Source organism: Ooceraea biroi, chromosome 11 (genome assembly GCF_003672135.1).
Source record: "Ooceraea biroi isolate clonal line C1 chromosome 11, Obir_v5.4, whole genome shotgun sequence".
NCBI lineage: Eukaryota > Metazoa > Arthropoda > Insecta > Hymenoptera > Formicidae > Ooceraea > Ooceraea biroi.
Window position 1 is genome coordinate 2,942,697 of NC_039516.1, and position 17,644 is coordinate 2,960,340.

At 40.2% G+C, this 17,644-nt stretch overlaps 4 protein-coding genes across 7 annotated transcripts; 1 reads left to right on the forward strand and 3 right to left on the reverse strand.

Annotated features, from left to right (window-relative positions):
• Positions 1-87: 87 nt before the first annotated feature.
• On the reverse strand, positions 88-9,127 carry LOC105288216 (DNA polymerase alpha subunit B). 3 transcript variants are annotated; one of them, XM_011354309.3, is made up of 7 exons: positions 8,973-9,111; positions 8,810-8,889; positions 8,298-8,560; positions 3,042-3,166; positions 1,148-1,915; positions 811-1,026; positions 88-666 (listed from the first exon to the last, which is right to left on the reverse strand). In XM_011354309.3, exons 3-7 carry the CDS (start codon positions 8,442-8,444, stop codon positions 348-350), a joined length of 1,575 nt encoding a protein of 524 aa, XP_011352611.1. In that variant the 5' UTR covers positions 8,445-8,560; positions 8,810-8,889; positions 8,973-9,111; the 3' UTR covers positions 88-347. The 3 variants fall into 3 exon arrangements, with proteins under 3 accessions (XP_011352611.1, XP_011352609.1, XP_011352612.1); XM_011354307.3 differs by lacking the exon at positions 8,810-8,889 and having other exon boundaries at positions 8,973-9,127; XM_011354310.3 differs by lacking the exons at positions 8,298-8,560; positions 8,810-8,889; positions 8,973-9,111 and adding an exon at positions 6,375-6,931.
• Positions 9,128-9,394: 267 nt separating this feature from the next.
• Positions 9,395-13,501, reverse strand: LOC105288215 (dipeptidyl peptidase 3). 2 transcript variants are annotated; one of them, XM_011354305.2, is made up of 4 exons: positions 13,096-13,501; positions 12,150-12,447; positions 10,276-12,031; positions 9,395-10,111 (listed from the first exon to the last, which is right to left on the reverse strand). In XM_011354305.2, exons 2-4 carry the CDS (start codon positions 12,423-12,425, stop codon positions 9,954-9,956), a joined length of 2,190 nt encoding a protein of 729 aa, XP_011352607.1. In that variant the 5' UTR covers positions 12,426-12,447; positions 13,096-13,501; the 3' UTR covers positions 9,395-9,953. The 2 variants fall into 2 exon arrangements, with proteins under 2 accessions (XP_011352607.1, XP_011352606.1); XM_011354304.3 differs by lacking the exon at positions 13,096-13,501 and adding an exon at positions 12,726-13,050.
• Positions 13,502-13,723: 222 nt separating this feature from the next.
• On the forward strand, positions 13,724-15,917 carry LOC105288214 (protein FAM50 homolog). The gene is made up of 5 exons (XM_011354303.3): positions 13,724-13,941; positions 14,152-14,906; positions 15,065-15,219; positions 15,295-15,407; positions 15,490-15,917. The coding sequence occupies exons 2-5, from the start codon at positions 14,228-14,230 to the stop codon at positions 15,608-15,610; spliced, it is 1,068 nt and encodes a 355-aa protein (XP_011352605.1). The 5' UTR covers positions 13,724-13,941; positions 14,152-14,227; the 3' UTR covers positions 15,611-15,917.
• Positions 15,918-15,937: 20 nt separating this feature from the next.
• Positions 15,938-17,584, reverse strand: LOC105288212 (uncharacterized protein C15orf41 homolog). Its single transcript, XM_011354302.3, has 6 exons — positions 17,410-17,584; positions 17,164-17,268; positions 16,897-17,027; positions 16,718-16,797; positions 16,551-16,600; positions 15,938-16,492 (listed from the first exon to the last, which is right to left on the reverse strand). The coding sequence occupies exons 1-6, from the start codon at positions 17,505-17,507 to the stop codon at positions 16,105-16,107; spliced, it is 852 nt and encodes a 283-aa protein (XP_011352604.1). The 5' UTR covers positions 17,508-17,584; the 3' UTR covers positions 15,938-16,104.
• Between the last annotated feature and the right edge of the window lie 60 nt (positions 17,585-17,644).

Here is a 17,644-nt window from a genome sequence, read left to right on the forward strand (position 1 = left end):
ACAATTTCGAATGCTTCACATTATGTTTGAGAAATTTGAGACATTGGAGAAAAGGAAGATACACTGGAGAAGAATATAGACTTCATATTATTGCGATTCATGTAAAAATATTATCTATTTAGATTGTAACATACCTAGATATACATTATAACAGCATTTTCTGTAATCACGTGTAAAGGTCTAATGAAATAACGATTCAGCATGCATCATAAAAATATTAATCTTTCAAGTAGAAAAATTCTTTTTTTATATCGTTTAAAAAATTAACTTTTCAAAAAAACATGAAACCGTTATTGCATCAAATCCTTAATTAAAAACAGACGCGAAATGCTCTAATATTACGACTATCAAACTTTGGCAATGTCACACGAGATGTTATCAGTACTCCATCTACCGCCCCAAGATGGTTTAATGCACAATTTGGCGTAAGTATTCTTGTACAGACGTTCCGGATTTACTGTCACACAATCGTTTATCACTTTGCAGTAACACCGCATGTCGGACGGTAGAATTAGCAAATGTGGTTGTTGGTCGAAAAACGTGTACTTCTCCCACATTTCCGTGTCTACATTCAGGTCCTCGGACGGAGGGTACACGGGATAGAAACACGTTTGCGAGAGCACGTGATCGGCCAAACGACTAAGTCTGTCCATACCTGATATGTTCCTGAAAGTAACATTTAACATTACATTTAACAGTTAACATTTTTTTTTAAAGGATCATTTATGTAAGAAAAATTATACTTTTCAAAATATAAAATATACAGCAATATATGTAACATGATCGTTAAATGATCCCGTAAATACTTACGATATCTCTTCCTTTCCGATATGTTTGATGACGTCAACCGATGTGATTCCAATCTTTAGGCCCTCGACGTCCAATATACAAGGATCCGGCATTAATTTCAAGTTCAAGTAACTCTGTATGAATTTTTCGTTAAAAATATTGTACTGCGGAGTTGGAAATATAGGTTCCTGATGTACGTCGCGGTTAGATGCCACCAGCACAACTTGCGTGCTTTTCCTGCAACCCCGCACACTTCTGTAATTACTTGTAACTCAAAGATTTACTTAATAATCGACTCAAAAATGGTCGACGAATACGTAATCGACTGAAAAGAAATCTGTCTGAAACGCTCGGTTACCTCGTCGATTCCATTAGTCTCGTGAGAAGTTTCTCAAAATATTCCTGATACGTGTCCGTCATGTTCTCCACTTCGGGATGCGTATAGTCGATGAAAGGCCCGATTAGTATCAATATGTGCGGCTCATCGATCGCGACCTTTCCCATCAAATCCCACAGCGCATGATAATTCATGTTGCTTGTTCCGGTGAACGGACCAGCCGCGACGTACACGTTGATCCTCGATTCGAACCTGGGTGTGGGTGCTTGCGGCGCGTACGCCTTCGCGAACACCTCCCGCACGTACAGCGTGTCGCCCAGCGGATTCGTCGCCTCGACCGCCACGATCTGGCCGGAGAAGACGGAATATTGTTTCACATTACGGAAGTCCAGCTCGATCGACTCGGCCGCCGAGAGGCCCTTCCGCCTCATCGAGCCCTCCAGGATCATCGTTTTCGTGGACTCCTTCTTCGTGTTGATGCGACCGAACGTCCGGAAGTATGTCTGATTCACGCTGCGGACGTTCGTCACGTAACGTACGTCGGCGGCGTTGTTGGCGTCGGTCGCCACCGACCACAGTTTGAACAGTTTGTTGCCCAAGCTTCGACACACATACGTGAAAATGCGTCCTTGCTTGGACAGGATCTCGTACATGTAGCTAACATTGCTGGGCACATGTGGCTCGTCAGATTTTTCGACCTCGACGTTGTAATCTGACGTCCGCCTCCAAGATGCGACGGTCTCGCCGACAGAGACCAAGATCCTCTCTTTATCTTTCTGACTCGTGCTTCTGAAAACAATTGCGTTGTTTTACAAAAGCACTTGTGCCCACGCAACTAATTTAACGCTAAGAAAACAAAAATATCGTTCAATTATTAATATTTCTCTCCGATTATTGTAATCTTAAATTCTGTTTAGAATTCTTTTTTAAATTCTTTTTAGAATGTAAGTTTAATATAATAGAGGAGAATCCCCTATTATGAGATATGCTCCTAATATGAGATAATGGAGTTTCTGCTAAACTAGTAAACACCATCTGTTAGTTCCACCATGAACTTATTACTCTTGGTGTAAAATGTATTTAGTGAAAAATTCATTGTTCGTTATTGCGTTTAGCCTTTGCAAGAAAAGGTTTGTGAAATTGTGAACATGTCAAAGGAACTTGAGGTAAGTCTTTAAACCTTGTTTATTATATAATAAAGAAATGGTTGGCAATAAATTCAGTATGCAATGATAGAGTAGAATCGTAGTAACAGGAAAATACGCAATTTGTTGAATTGCTTAATTATAGAGGTTAAATTTCATGATCGCGGAACCGCTGGGCGTGTGGCTCGTATAATGAGATATTCAGGGTACTCTTAATATGAGATAATTATTGCTCGAATATGAAGATTATGTAGTGTAATAAAAAGAAAGAAAATACTACTTAAGGTTAAAGAAAAGTTAATACGAATTTATATTACGAATTTTTGTGTATTTAATTTTTATAGAATCTGACTATGGAGGTTAGAGATACGAGGAAGCGTCGACAGTGGAATCGTGAAGATTTGGCGAAGGCTGTGGAAGTATTTTTATAAAACTATCTAATAAAGTTTTTTAATTGCAATACTGATGTATTTTGCACTTTTAACACCGATTTCTCGAGGTATCTTATATTAGGAGCACATTTTCTCGATCCTGCGTAAAGCTCTTTTATCAAATTTTTTTAATTTTCAAAAAAAGAAATATTTAAATTAGATTTTTCATTTCACCAACCTAAAGCTTATTAAATTCTCTTCAAGATAACGTATTACATTTTTAAATTCTGCCCATAGATTTCCTTACATTCGGCAAAATCGATATGGTATCTCATAATCGGGGACTTTCCTCTACATATAGATATCCAATGCATATTTATTGCTGAAAAAAGTACTTACTCGATCTCGGAGACCTCGGTGTAATAAAAAGCTCGTCGAAACGAGTAGTCTACAGGAGCAGCTCTCGTTTTAGTAGGCTGAACGTCGGCGTTGGTCTTTTCTGTCTCTGAACACTTTCGTTTACGCTGCAACGAAAGAAAAGGAAATTATCGCACTGACAAATAAATCTGTATCAATACAGTGCTGTCATAAAGTTATTTATTATGAATAACGTTCGAGATTATTATGTACATCGTGTAGATGACAATGGAGTTGTCAGGATTACGCATCGTCATCGGACCCGCGAATACTTACAACAAAATAATATTGAACATTTGTACGTGTGTATATCGCAACACACGATATTCGAAACGAATATTCCGATGTCAAGGAAAAATTGCCGTAGAAGAGTATGTATCTAGTCACGAAATTGCGACACGCACGTGCACCACATTCATACTCGTCTATGGAATTGCTTCTCTTCTCCGTTCGCAATTTGGTGCTTCGAATGGTCGAATTCGTCGAGAAGATACGGTGATACTAATTCGATCACCGACTAGAAACGCTCGTTTCGAGATTCACTATCACGAAGAAAAAACCTTGCGGGGATTTTTTAAATTTCTTCATTTTCAATCCGTTTTTCGAGGTTGATAAAAAGGTCGAAAGACGCGCATCTCGAGGCGCGAGTCGAGAACTGCTCGTCGAGTGCGCACGCGCGCGAGACTCTTCGTCGAATCTTCATCGGATCTCTTTCGAAAACGTAGCTGCATTGCCCGAACGTGCTTAATGAGTGTGGATCTAGTCACAAATTTAAAGACTGTGCACTAGACCTCCACTCATTCGGCAAATTCGAGAGGAATCGTCCCAACTGTCTCTCTCTCCCTCTCCCGCTTTGCTTGAGGAAGACACTGATCGACTCGCTGATCCATCCTCAGCTTGATTACTGTTCGGTGGTCATGTCCGATATAACCGGGGTGGAGAATACGAGACCCCGGCGAGCTTTAAACGCCTGTGTGCGTTTCGTCTTTGGCGTGAGGAGGGAGAGCGCATCACTCCATATTGCAGAAGAGCTGGGTGGTTGAAGGTGCATGAGCGGCGCGATTACTTTGTAGGTGTCTCGATGTACAAGGCCCTGCGGTACCGGGTCCCACTTCATCTGTCCGGGAGGCTTCGCTATGTGACTGATGCTAGAGACAACGTGGCGACGCGAGTCTGCGGGCTGGACCTTGTCGTTCCTAGTTGTCGCGCTGCGACTTATCGGAGCTCTTTCCTCGTCTACGGTACGCGTCTCTGGAACTCCCTTCCCGCGTCCCTGCGTAGCTCAGCCTCGGTGCCGGTTTTTAAGCGTGCGTTGTATGATCGTCTCTTGGAGCTCTCCGTCCATTAATTATAATTAATGTTCTTCCAGTGCATATTAGTGTAATGTAAATTTTGTATTAACTTGTTATTACGAGATGAATTGTATTAACTGAAATTCTGTATGGGTTTACCCACTTTTGTTTTTCTTTGTACTTAAGGGCACGCACCCAGTACAATAAAATAAATATCTATCTATCTCTCTCTCTTTCTCTGCACTTTCTCCGGGGTGGTTGATCTGATCCTGCGAACAGATGCGACTGCCATAACGCTAACACGACTCCGCTAACGCGTGCGATACCGGCGAAGACGGGGGAGGAAACGGGCGGTCGCCATTGCTGGCGAGCCGACTATAGAAAGGTTAACTGTGATTAACCTGTCCGCTTCTAGCGCCCGCTTTATTGCACTTGATTTCAATCGAGTTCCGAGATGCTCCCGCTCGTTCGCGTGCGATGCCGTTCGATCTGCTGGATCTCCACCGCCGCCACTCGGATCGATCGATACCGATGCCCGATTTTGCGAATGCCTCGAGAGCGCCATGCCTCCAATTACTTCCTCAATTCGGTTTCTCCGTTGCCGTGACACAGTCCCTGAGCTCCACGTACGTGTCTCTCCCGTTGAGCGTGCAGCGAGTGATCCGCAGGATTCCGTGCCGATCGGTGTCCAGATAGCGAAGACTCTCGACAGAGACACATTCCGACACGTCGGCACAGATACGCTTCGATTTACCGGCAACAACAAGGCTTTCGAACGTGACTTTGTTTTTCCACACGAATTGTTTTCGATATCCCTCGAAGATGCGTGTTGCTCCTACCTAACCGAAACTGTATTCAGCGATTGTATATTTTGATCATCGATATCGTTTACTTGACAGTTCTCGATCGATACAGGTTTTTGCAAAATGTTATTGAAACTCTCTTCCCCTTTTTTCTTTTTTAGTGAAATAGACTACGGAAAAATATTTTTACGATGTTTGATATATTTGTTTCTCGGCAGGAAAAGTCACTAGAGTGAACACACTAACCGCTCCAATCGAGTGCTCGTTCAAATATCCGCGGACATCGATTTATCTGTCTGGCCCGACATTATGCGACAAATGACAGAGATGAAAGAAATGCGCGACGAGTCGAAAGCCGGGCGGGCGAGGGAAGAGAGATTGGAACAGTTGTTGTTCAATTGCACTTAATTGATGGAGAAACGGGTGCGCGCACGAGGAATCCGTTCGTCAGACGCGATATCGCCGGGCAAACGCGAGACGTCGAGTTACTCGCGTTGTTCGCCAACACGAACGCGTGGAAACGGGCAAATTTCCCCCCTCCCGCCCCCAAAATACTCTCGACGAGCGTACGAGGAGAAAGTTCACGCGTCTATTATGCGTCACCGGTGAAAGGTTCGCTGGAAAATCTCGTTCTCGAGCACTGCGAGATAACCGCAACGTCGGAGGCTCGATTCCCTCTTAAATTCGTTCGAACAAATCCGATCTGTACCGCGCGACGCGCAAAGAATTCAGACAAGGCAAATCGGATTTTTGCATCTCGATTCAGAGGCAGACTTGTAAACAAATCGAAAGTTGCGGTCGACGCGGACTATACAATGTACAATAGTTAACCAAGAACACGACTTCCGCTGATCTCTGATGGCGCCAAAGTTGAATAGTTTCCAATGCCCTCGCCTCCACACTCCGAATTAGCAAAAAAAAAAAGAAATCAATCAGGCGGCTCCGTTTCGGTCGAGCTAAATTTTTCTACATCAACGTCGCTCGAAACGCGAATCATCGAGTACGCGCGCACTCGTGGTATCGTTGATCGACGCGCAACAGGTTGCAGCAGCGAGAGGTACGGGCTCCAGGATTCACCGAACCGACTAACGGTCGACGCACTCTGCGCGCGCATCGCGTTCTCCTTCGCGCTGCTCTGCGCATGCTCGCCCGCGTGTCCGCGCGGCATTAACCAACTAGACGGACGTTAATCGGCGCATCGTTGCATTATCTCAGGTTACCATTTCCACGATAAGGATCGCCCTATATGCGAGCGAGATCGCGAACGTCGCCGGATCACGATCGGCGAGAAGATCGCACTCGCGCCGACAAATTCATCATGGCTGCCATCCTCGCCGCTTTCCTCTCTTCCCTGCGTGCTCCGCTTCATACCGCGTAACCGTCGCTCTCGCACACGGTAGCTCTCTTGGAAACGAATACGCGCGAGCGATATCGCGTCGAGGATCCTCGCGATTGCGACGCGATCGCCTCCGGAAGCGCGCGGAGCGCAAAACATCCCGGAGGAACTCCGCTCGCGATCGGCAGACGCCGATGGTAGCGTCGCGTTGGCGACGCCATCGGCAGCCGCACGACACACCGTAACGACAACACGGGCACGATTACGAGAACGCGAAAGTATCACGAGCTTCGAGCAGCGAGATAACGACACGGGAGCGCGATCGCGCGAGGCTTTGTCCGCACCGAGCACGCGTGAACGCGAGCACGAGCGAGCGCGGGGCATCGGCGGTCACAACGGAGTCCTTGAAAACTGAAATCGTGCCCTTCGAAAGAAATCTGTTCAACTCTCGGCGACAGGGGTGGGGGGAGCGAGGAGAGACCCTCTCCCGCGCCGCTGGAGCAACGCGCCGTCCTCGTTCCGCCAATAGAAACGAGTTGTCGCTCCCCTCCCCTGGGCCGCGCGCGCGGTGTATCCTTTGTGAGAGAAAGAGCGGGGAGCGACGGCGGGGTGTGATCTACCTGAGCGATTTTTATGGCGGGAATTACGGTGACTCTACGCGAGATTCTCGGTACCTGGGTACCCCAACGAACGAGATCTGTTAACGAACAAAGCACGCGCAACGGGGTTTCATTTTTCTGATCGAGCGAACTTTTGATAAGAACTCGGAAAAATTCGTGAAATCGAAAGAACACGATATCTCGCGAGAATGAGCATGCATATGCTGTTCGAGCCGAAGCGAACGAAATGTACGAGTCACATTTGAGATCAGCCATAAAAAATATAAAATAATGCTGCCAGAAATATTCGTAGTTTGCTATGAAGAATCGTCTTCAATGTGATCTTATATTAAGAATTGTTTTACCATGAGATCTTAAGATATTTGTTAGTCAACTAGTATCCAAAACAAGTGGACTATCTTGTTCCAAGAATGCCCTACGAATACCGCCCCATTATTTCACGGTACAAAGTTTTACGAGAACAATAGCGCGGAATTTTGGAAGAAATTTTTCACGTCTTTTTTACCGTTTTTGGGGCCATTTCTGTGTACCAGGATGATTTATGTCATATTGTTCTCGTACTATTGTTCATATTTCAAAAGTATCGTTCTTTCAAGTTATACCTGAAGAAGGTCAGGAAATGCGTGCAAATACGTTTTCTTTTCGCTATGCAATTTACAAACTAGACAAAATATTTTCAAGATTATAAAGTTTTCAAAACCTGAAGAAAATACGTTTTCGGCATGCAATTTACACGCCAGACAAAATATTTTCAAGCTAAATATAGATTACAGTTTTCAAAACCTGAAGATGTTAACAAAAAACCGTAAGACAAATTATTCTCCAAATTCTTGAATAAGTTAAATTATTTATTGTTATATTAAGTCATCGAAGAACATATTTTCAAAATTATCTTCTAAATTTTGTAATTTTTATTTTAGAGGAATGAAAATTGTAATATAAACTTTTTGCGATAGATGAGAAAATTGTGATAGATTTAATTTTTCCAAAAAACTTATATATAATGTAATACTAAGCTATGAGAACCTTTAAGATCTAAAATGATTTCAAAAATAAATTCTTTCAAGCAACTGTATCTGCAAATTGCAAGGGTATCAAAATATTCATGTTTAATTGTAATAATCAATAGTAATCTACATTGAATGAAGAAACCAAACCATAAAATCAGAATTCTAGAATAAGCTTACCTTCAATCCAGATCCAGTATTGCTGCAGCCATACATGCGGAGTACATCATCAGTCTCACTAGGATATGATTCATTTTCCATCTCTTTCACAGTCAGGTCATCCAATTGATATCCAATTGGATCTTTCTTCAATATTGCTTTTTCCATTTCGAGGAGGCCATCGAGAGTAGGATTAATGTCTTTGTCATTATTCACACAAAAAGTGAGCCATAATTCCGTTAATTTTTCCACATTTGTATCATAGGATTCACAAAGCTCAAAACCTGTAATCAGATTCGTAACATGGCCAATAAATTCGATAAAAATATCACAATTGCTCTTCAATTAAATATTAAGAAAATAGAAATATTCTCTGATAGAATCTCTCTCTTGAAACAGTACAAAGTTGAACAAATACTTATATTTTCATGCTAGTTTCATGCAAGGTAATTGCTTCAACTAATACTTTGTTAATATTTTGTTGTGTCTCAAAGGAATCAGAATTAGTAAAAGATAAGAAGAATACAACCGACTCGTTACACAGTTAATCACTGTTGATGAAAAAATCCAGAACTTCGTAGTACTTTAGGTTTTTCCTTATGGTGTGAAAATTCTAGATTTCGAAAGTAGGGTTATGTGAATAGAAGGAAGGAAAATTAACATTCGCTTCGCAATATATATACGATATATACATACATTTATCAAGAACAGCGTCATTTTCGGCTTTGCAACCCAATTCTTGAAATAATTTCGCCAATGATTCCCTTCTTTCCATCTTGTACTCTAGAACGACATATCGTTACAATGATGAACTGCTTCACTCTTGCCGCCAAAACCAAAGAATACACGGTTGAGTCATCACTAGACACCAGATAGGAGTTTAAACCATAGAGAATGAAGATCTGTGATGTGCATATAGAGGATGTTGCGTTTATGAATAGCTTCGCGCATTCACCGCACGAGGCCTCCAAGATCAATTCGGAGATAGAGTCTCTATATACAGGGACTCTAATTCGGAGATCCCGGCTCGTCATAAATTTAATCACAGATAATTCCGTAAATAATTCGAGAAATTAGTGCAATGAATTATAAATATCTCAATTTATACATGCGTAAAATGCTTTTTATATAATATTTATTATGCTTTTTATAAAATAGTTTTATATAATTACTCTCCTTTATATATCGGTACAAATTCATTAAAGAATCGAAGATTTCAAATGCGTCGCTTCATAATTTATGACAATAACGTTAAATGCGATAGTCTGAAATTCAGTTGTATTAAACATGTTTTTTAGGTTTTATCTAATCTTGTACTTTGTTTAAAGAAATAAAATACAAGAGATTAGATAGATCCAATAGCGATAATGAATGTTAGAATGTTACGTGTTAAAATACAATTCATTATACGTATATATAATATATTATATCATCTACACCTATCCACGGATACACCTTTAAAAAAGTTAAAGCTATTGCACATATGTATGTACATATTTCATACCCAATTTCAGTAACTATTATCATTCCATGTTTACAAAATGCGGTTTCTAAATGTAATACTTTCGAACAAACAACATTGGTCATTCCAACTCTTAGCAATTAAAAGAGGTGTTACAAGAACATGGAATTTTTTTATGTTTCAACGGTCGAATCCACGAATAGACACACGAACGATTAATTATTCGCCAGTGGAAAATGCTTCTTGTCTTTGTTCCAAAGCGCTATCAGTGTTTGGGATATGTCTAAGTTCGGAAATCTCTCTATCCACGATTGTATAAATCCCGTGAACGACGACTCGTAATTCTTCAACACCACGTTATTGGGGTCAAAACCTGAAACAAATTAGATTATCTGTTAAAAAATATTTTCTGCGAAGAATATTGCAGTAAGCCCATTCAGAGCCAAGCAGGACGTTTAAAGAAAATCGTAAGAATGCCTAAAGCATCCTAAATAAAATAATCTTTATAAATGATTTTTCCATCTTTTTAATACAAACCGTCGATAAACGTGTTTGACTGAACAAAGATCTTTCTCGGTTCCTTGCGGGAGAGAATTATGTCCCTCCAGCGAGCCCATGGATGTGGTCCGCTTTCAGGCACTGCGCTGTATCTGTCGTACATCTCCTTCGCTGACTCGACATCTCCCATACTCTTGTAAACTTGCAGCTTCAAGAGGAAATCTCCGATGGCCTTCTTGCCAGTCGTAAAGATTTTCCTGCGATCGACGCTCATTTCAAGATTTTTTCCATCTTCGGTCTCAACAACGTTGACGAAACCGTCGCCCGCCTCGAGACACACTCTTAGCAGAACGTAGCGTGCTTGGGCGTGCGCCTGTGACCAAGTGCCGGTAGACGGTTGGTACATCTCGAAAGCCTTCGCGAACCCTGACCACAACAGGGACAACCAATTCACGTAGATTATGTCCTCCGCGATCGATCCCTCGTGACCAAATATGCTCAATACCTCTCTCTCCAAGCTCAAGTAGAGGCCGACCGCCTCTGCCCTGCATTCCTCGTATGAAGAGCCCATCGGGCCAAATTTCGAATCGTAGGTCTCTCCTTTCAAGAAGAACTTGTCTATCTTGCCTCCGTTCAGAGGATTCTTCACAACGTCGCGATCGAAGTTAAAGCTGTCCGGTCCGGTCTGCTTGAAATACTTGCCGGTACCATGGCCGAGAAGCTCGTGTAGGCCGACCTGCACTTCGAAGCTGGGTATCCTGTACTTGTGCATCAAGGCCTGATCGGCTTCGGACAGGAACGGAATCGCTCGAGTATCCTTCATGTGCGCGGGAATAACGTTTCCCAGGGACACATTTTTGAAGCCCTCGGACTGCCTAATCTCGTCGTAATTCGGGATATTTATTCCCGACGGAATGCACGATCCTGCAAACGTTAGAACATCCAGGGAGGTGAAGTCTGGCCTTAAAAATGTATCCTTCTCGAAATCATTGTTCCACGGCAATTTCGGGATAAATTCCTCGGCCCTGTTGACCAGCGTGGCGAATTTCTCGGACATTTCTCTATTTACCATCGCCACAAATCCCTCGAACTCGCCTCGCTGACCGGCCGGGTCCCGATATGTTTCTATGAAGCCGATGTAAGTTTCGATGGCCGGCCCTTTGTCCTTTATCCAAAGGCGAGAACCATCCCTATGATCATCTAAAGATCCCGTCTGGAAATGATCGATGTACTTGTCCAGCATATCCTTCTCGGTTTGATTGGAAGCATATGCCTTGGCCTTCTTAAGATTCTCCACAACGCGTACCATGAGCTCGCTGTAGTCTCCTCTGGTGATCTTAAATCTGGCATTCCTGTACGTTTCCTCGGATAGCGTTATCTTGGGATCGTCAGAAGTCTCCACAGATGCCAATTTGATCTCGTATACGTCAACGCCACCGTTAGAATCGCGTATCGTTGTCTTGAAGCACCTCGCATTGTAGGACTCGAGTCCCTTGTGTTCCATGAAAGCGTTGACTTTATCTGCATCCTCTTTCGTGCAGTTCGCGGAGAAGTAAGTTGTCACACCTCTGTCCCCTAATCCCAGCGATTGTAATTTGCCGTCTAAGGAATATAAAACGTTTGATATATTGTTCCATATGTTTTGCACCTCCGTCGAATTATCCCTGTAGGCCTTCGAAGCTTTCACTATCGTCTCAAATGCATTTTTCGGTAGATTCGGGATAATTTTAGTGTCACCCATAGCCTTGTAGTTTCCGGCATTAGCGAACACTCCGCAACTGTAAACTAAGAAAGCCTGCAAAAAGAAACGATATTTTGTCATTCTATATATTTAATGTATATTTAAGAATGTTTATTAAATTAAAGAATTATAAGAACAATTAAAGAATATGCTGAAAGGAGAAAAGTTTTACTGTAAAGTCGTCGTCTGTGACATTGGCACGCATTGCAGCATCTTTCAATTCATCGATAGGTTCTGCCAGATAGATCTTATGCAACAATGCGAATATGAGTGGTGATTCCGGCGAGGTCTGTATTAATACTATTAATCCTCCGTTCCATGATGCTTGACTCAGATAATGGGCATACAGTTTCTCCTTCTGTGTCAAGGATTTGAATGCATTTTCACATTCCAACGCAACAACAGGTTGATTGTTGGGTAGCGTATATAAAGTAGTATCTATACTCATTGTCGAGTATGTCTGTCTGAAACTGAAACATGCAATTATCTGTATCTGTAATTTATAGAAGTCAAATCATTATAATTTAGATGATAAAGATTTTATGTGTATTTATTCACGACTAAAAACAAATGGCAAAAAGCGATTAAAAATTTGTAAATTTATAAAATCGAAAATGTAAGTCAGTATCGAGTTTTTGTTCTCAATATCCACTTGATGATACTTTACATAAAAAATATGTATTTTTTAATTAATACGTAATTTAATGTAATTTGAGAGATTAGTGTTTCGTGCATTTGCGTAACATACCACGAATATAATTTGCCGCTTGGATTGTCAATCTGTGTATTGGTGTGTACGGCAGCTACGCGGTTCGCTGTGCGAACAACTTTCGTAGCATATGGCAATGAAAAATACAATCTTTTGTAACTAGTGCTACCAATTAACCTAAATGTATGTAAAGCTTGTGTCTTTAACATATTAGTAGACGTAAAGGAGTCTACTTGACGCGATGTCAGTGACGTGGTATATTACTGCGAATGAAATGATAAAATAAACTTGATTTATGTCAATTAGGTGCAACGAATTTTGGACATTTGGACATTGCAAGTAGTTACTAGTCGGTACAAAAATATAAGTTACAATGGTTTTTTTTTTATTTGTCGATTCATCTGCTTACCGGGATAGGAAATAGATCCAATCAAGTGGAACAGGACCGCAGAAAGAAGATCGAAGAAGATCGAGTTTTAGCGAAAGAAATTATATTACGATATACAGATAAGAGAAAGATAAGATAAACTCTTGATTCGGAGCCGTGCATGTAGCATTAAAAATGTCCGGTTGCACGAAGGTGCATAAATCATAGATCATGCACATTAGATCTATAAAGGTTGTTTTCCAACGAAGAAACCATAAAGAGAATAAATGGATAATAAAAAAAATTATAAATAAGAAGATTGAATATCCGAAGCATAAAGCTAAATTATACGAAATAACTTAGTTATAACCTGAATAAAATTGACTGAGATTTTCTTTAGTGACTTTCAAATCCATATTCAAGAATTTTCTAGGGACCCTAGAAAAAATAATATAAATTATAAATTTGTATTGATAAAAGAGATATATGACAAATATTTTCTTTGCAACATTATGATAAAATATCAGTAAAAACTACTAAATTATATCCTAGACTTTGCCGACGTTTAGTAACCAATCAGTGTCTCATGCTCATCTAACTCGATATTTTTTCAAGCATCCTTTTCTCTATAAATAAAGTATTCGTGGTTGTTCGTGGTTGGGTTTGTTATGCTGTGAGCTTGGTCAGTGTCGGCATATTATTTTATTGATTTTAAAAGCAAGCAAAGATTAACGAGATTTCTGCAATTTAGTTTTTCGTTTCAATTGCTTTTATCGTGACGTGCACTGAAACGTAGAATTATAATAATAACCTTGCGTGATAGTTCAGCGAATGGATGGATTCTGTAAATTCATAAATTCCTTTTAAACAGTCATAAATTTATCACTGGTAAGTACAATATGTGTCAGAAAGAAATCTTAAGTAAATTTATAGAGTACTTTTTACTTCAAATTCTTATATATTCTTATATCATTTGTTTAACGTTTTTCTGAAATTAGAAACGATCTTGTGTCACAGTTCACTATTTATAACATTTGTTGTACCATCCAACAGGTGATACATAAATATTCTTACGTAATGCAATATATTTATTTTCAGAATTTGTACCTGCAATAAACTTGTTAAAGACATCAAGAAAACATATATAAGCAATAGTTGACTCTTCCTCTAAAACATGGCGCATTACAAAGGAGCGGCCAGTGAAGCTGGCCGAGCTATGCAGCTGATGAAGAAGAGGGAAATTGCGCAGCAAGAGATAGAGCTGCGGAAGAAGAAGATTGAGGATGACTTGAAGATTCACAATATAGAGAACAAGTTCGCGACTCATTACAATGCCGTTGAACAGCAGTTAAAGACTTCCACAATTGGTCTGGTAACGTTGAATGAGATGAAAGCGAAGCAGGAGAATATAGTGAAAGAGCGCGAGAGGAAACTTGCCCAGAAGGAACGGGAAAAGGAGCAGGAAAAAGAAAGGGCACTAGCGGCGAAACAAGCAGAAAAGAACAAGCAAAAGAGGCAGATCCAAGCGTTGTCCTTCAACTTGGACGAGGATGAGGATGAGGACGAGGACGAGGACGAGGCAAAGGGATCCGACAGCGATAGTACAGAAACACCAACCAAATCGGAAAGTGTACAATGCGATGAACCGGTTATCAAAAAGATCAGGAAGAACCCAGACGTAGACACAAGTTTCCTGCCGGACAGAGAAAGGGAGGAAGAGGAGAATAAACTGCGGGAAGAATTGCGGCAGGAATGGGCGAGAAAACAGAATGCACTGAAAGAGGAAGAGATTGAGATTACGTTCAGTTATTGGGACGGATCAGGTCATCGTCGCAGCGTCATAATGAAGAAAGGTAAAGACTTTAATGTAACAGAAAGACCAATTATCTGCTTGCGAATTTTGTATTCTGATTTGTATGTTTCTTCACAACACACACACACACACAAACGTTATATGATTAATTCTATTGTAGAAATCTTAAAAATTCGTCTTCCGCTTTTCCTGATACAGGTAATTCAATCTATCAGTTGCTCCAGAGGTGTCTGGAAGTCTTGAGACGCGAATTCAGCGAACTCAAAACAGTGATGGCTGATCAGTTGATGTACGTTAAGGAAGATCTCATCTTGCCGCATCATTACACGTTCTACGATTTCATTGTGACCAAGGTAAGGATAGCCACTATGTCTATGAGGTAACGCGCGTTACGATGCGTTATTTTAACGAATAACACGAATAATCAGGCACGAGGGAAGAGCGGACCATTGTTCACATTCGATGTTCACGACGATATACGAGTCATGCACGATGCTTCTGTTGAAACTGAGGAATCGCATGCTGGGAAAGTTTTGCTCAGGTATTTATTGTCAAAGAAATAGATTCAAGATTCTTATTTTCTCCGACGCTTTAGCAGGATGTATACTTTCTTATATTTTTAGATCATGGTACGAGAGAAACAAGCATATTTTCCCAGCGAGTAGATGGGAGCCGTTCGATCCAACTAAAAGCTACGATAAGTACACGGTGTCGGATAAAAATAGGAAAAAAGATAAAATTTGATAAGCTTAGTTCTCATGAATTGCTCAATGCGAGACAGAAATAATTTTCTGCCATAAGGACCTTGATCAAGTAATGTGAAACATAATCATGACTAATAGTTATCTTTGTTCCTTCATAGAAAGTATACTGTTACGTCGTTGTAATATATGTATATATTAGCATAAATTTATTGCACTTTGTGATTCTACTATTTGACTCACATATTTATATATGTATATTTATATATAAGTGAAATAGTATATAGCTTGTAAAGTTTGAGAGGAGTGCCGAAGAAGAGAAATAAGTTGAATAAGTTTAATGAAAAAAAGTAAGAAGAAATAAACATTTCAATGATACAAATTTAATGATCATATTCATCATGAAGATACAAAATTATGTATTGATTACATTTAATCACAGTCATATCGAGTAAGATCGACGATTTAATAGTCGGTATAGTACAACGTGAATCTGTAACGAATGTTAAAAAAATCTATTTACAAATCGGACCATAATCACGTACTGTTCGCGGGCTTGATAGAAGCCGGATCCATATATGTAATGTTTTCGGGGAAATGATCCATTATAATGAACTTTTTCTCAGTCGATTTATGTAAAATCTCGAGGAAGCCAAACCAATAAATGACTAGTCCAGATCCGAATCGATTCCAATAACTCAAGAACTGTTCCCTCATGTACTTTTGATGAACCTCCGTATTACCGAACCGGGCTTTGGATTCGATCCAGTTTATCACACAGCCGTTCACCGCAATTGGCACTTCCAATTTAATGTCTGGGGTTTTATCGTATCCGCGTAATCGTAAATGTTCTTCGTTCCGGAACGCGATGTTCCTTTGCGTCAGGTAATTTTGAAGCTTCATTTCATACTCGTGTCCTATAGAACTGAAAAATAAATTATTAATCAATAAATTATCGTAAAAATATTGTGAAGAGTACTTACATTCCGATCGCATCAGCTATTGGTCCATACAAATCGTCGTATAATATACACTGTAAAAACAAATTAAGTCACGAGTTTAGTTAAAAATTCTAATCGGGACGAGGATACACATAACTTGATCTTCGAGCAATCTTTGAAGCAGTATATAATTCTCGTAAATTAATTACCAAATAAATTTCATATGCAAGATCTCTGTTTTCAATCAGTGTAGTATCCTTGAACAGCTTTGCGACTACATTTTTTGAGACTGAAATAATTTTATGTGATATTACATGATTCGATCTTTGTAAGAACAAAGTACTTGTTAATTTATCTTATTTTGTCTGTCATTAAATGTTGACCATACCATTTGCATCCTTCAGGGTGCAGTACTTTTCCAAAACGTTACGTGCTAACAGAGCTGGGGAAGTATCTAGACTTTGTGCCATTCTCAACAAAATACCCATGTGTTCGCCTCTCTGTACTGCCTCTAAATAACTGCAATTAAGAAAAAACGTTTTTGCGAAGGAAAATGCAAATGATCATAATTTAGACATTAAAAATATATTCTTTATAAACAATACACATCTATTATTTATAAGAATTTTATTAGAGCCAACTTTATTTAATTTACCTGTCATAATAACTTTTATTGTTCCCAAACAGTTTAGTATGATTGATTTTCATTTTCTGTTGTATTTCCAGAGATAGGATGCTGTAGAGTGTGTTTGGAGGAATGCTGTGGGAATAAGAGAGACGATTCCTGAGTTTTTTCAAGAGAGGAACAGCTTTTAATTACAAAATCTCTCTTAACTGACAAATTATTTACTTCGGCCTGTCATTTAGCTTTTTTTCATGAACAGAAAAAGGAAATTCTTACTCTTTGTACGATGTCTGCAGCATATTGACGCAATCCCGTGACAGACCCCGAAAATTGCGGATTGCCGCTATCACGTCGTTATAAACCTCGAGTTTCATTATTTATATGTACACTGGTTACAAACTCGCTAAAACACTCGTAACGAATTGACATTTAATGCCATTATGTAACGTTTCATCAGATAGTGAACACATTCGGCTTTGGATGCGGTTCATTTAGCGCTGCAAATGTTTCA

Excerpts from the sequence above, each read along its gene's own strand:
- LOC105288216 (XM_011354307.3), bottom strand. The coding sequence starts at position 9,051 with ATGGAAAGAAGGGAATCATTGGCGAAATTATTTCAAGAATTGGGTTGC. Across the intron at positions 8,561-8,972 it reads TGACGCTGTTCTTGATAAAT|GTTTTGAGCTTTGTGAATCC; the intron begins GTATGTATATAT and ends ATCTGATTACAG. Across the intron at positions 1,027-1,147 it reads AGACTAATGGAATCGACGAG|GAAAAGCACGCAAGTTGTGC; the intron begins GTAACCGAGCGT and ends GCGGGGTTGCAG.
- LOC105288215 (XM_011354304.3), bottom strand. The coding sequence starts at position 12,895 with ATGTTAAAGACACAAGCTTTACATACATTTAGGTTAATTGGTAGCACT. Across the intron at positions 12,448-12,725 it reads AGCGGCAAATTATATTCGTG|TTTCAGACAGACATACTCGA; the intron begins GTATGTTACGCA and ends TGCATGTTTCAG. Across the intron at positions 12,032-12,149 it reads TCACAGACGACGACTTTACA|GCTTTCTTAGTTTACAGTTG; the intron begins GTAAAACTTTTC and ends TTCTTTTTGCAG.
- LOC105288214 (XM_011354303.3), top strand. The coding sequence starts at position 14,228 with ATGGCGCATTACAAAGGAGCGGCCAGTGAAGCTGGCCGAGCTATGCAG. Across the intron at positions 14,907-15,064 it reads CAGCGTCATAATGAAGAAAG|GTAATTCAATCTATCAGTTG; the intron begins GTAAAGACTTTA and ends TTCCTGATACAG. Across the intron at positions 15,408-15,489 it reads GCTGGGAAAGTTTTGCTCAG|ATCATGGTACGAGAGAAACA; the intron begins GTATTTATTGTC and ends TTATATTTTTAG.
- LOC105288212 (XM_011354302.3), bottom strand. The coding sequence starts at position 17,507 with ATGAAACTCGAGGTTTATAACGACGTGATAGCGGCAATCCGCAATTTT. Across the intron at positions 17,269-17,409 it reads CTGCAGACATCGTACAAAGA|CATTCCTCCAAACACACTCT; the intron begins GTAAGAATTTCC and ends TTATTCCCACAG. Across the intron at positions 16,493-16,550 it reads ATAGCTGATGCGATCGGAAT|TTCTATAGGACACGAGTATG; the intron begins GTAAGTACTCTT and ends TTTATTTTTCAG.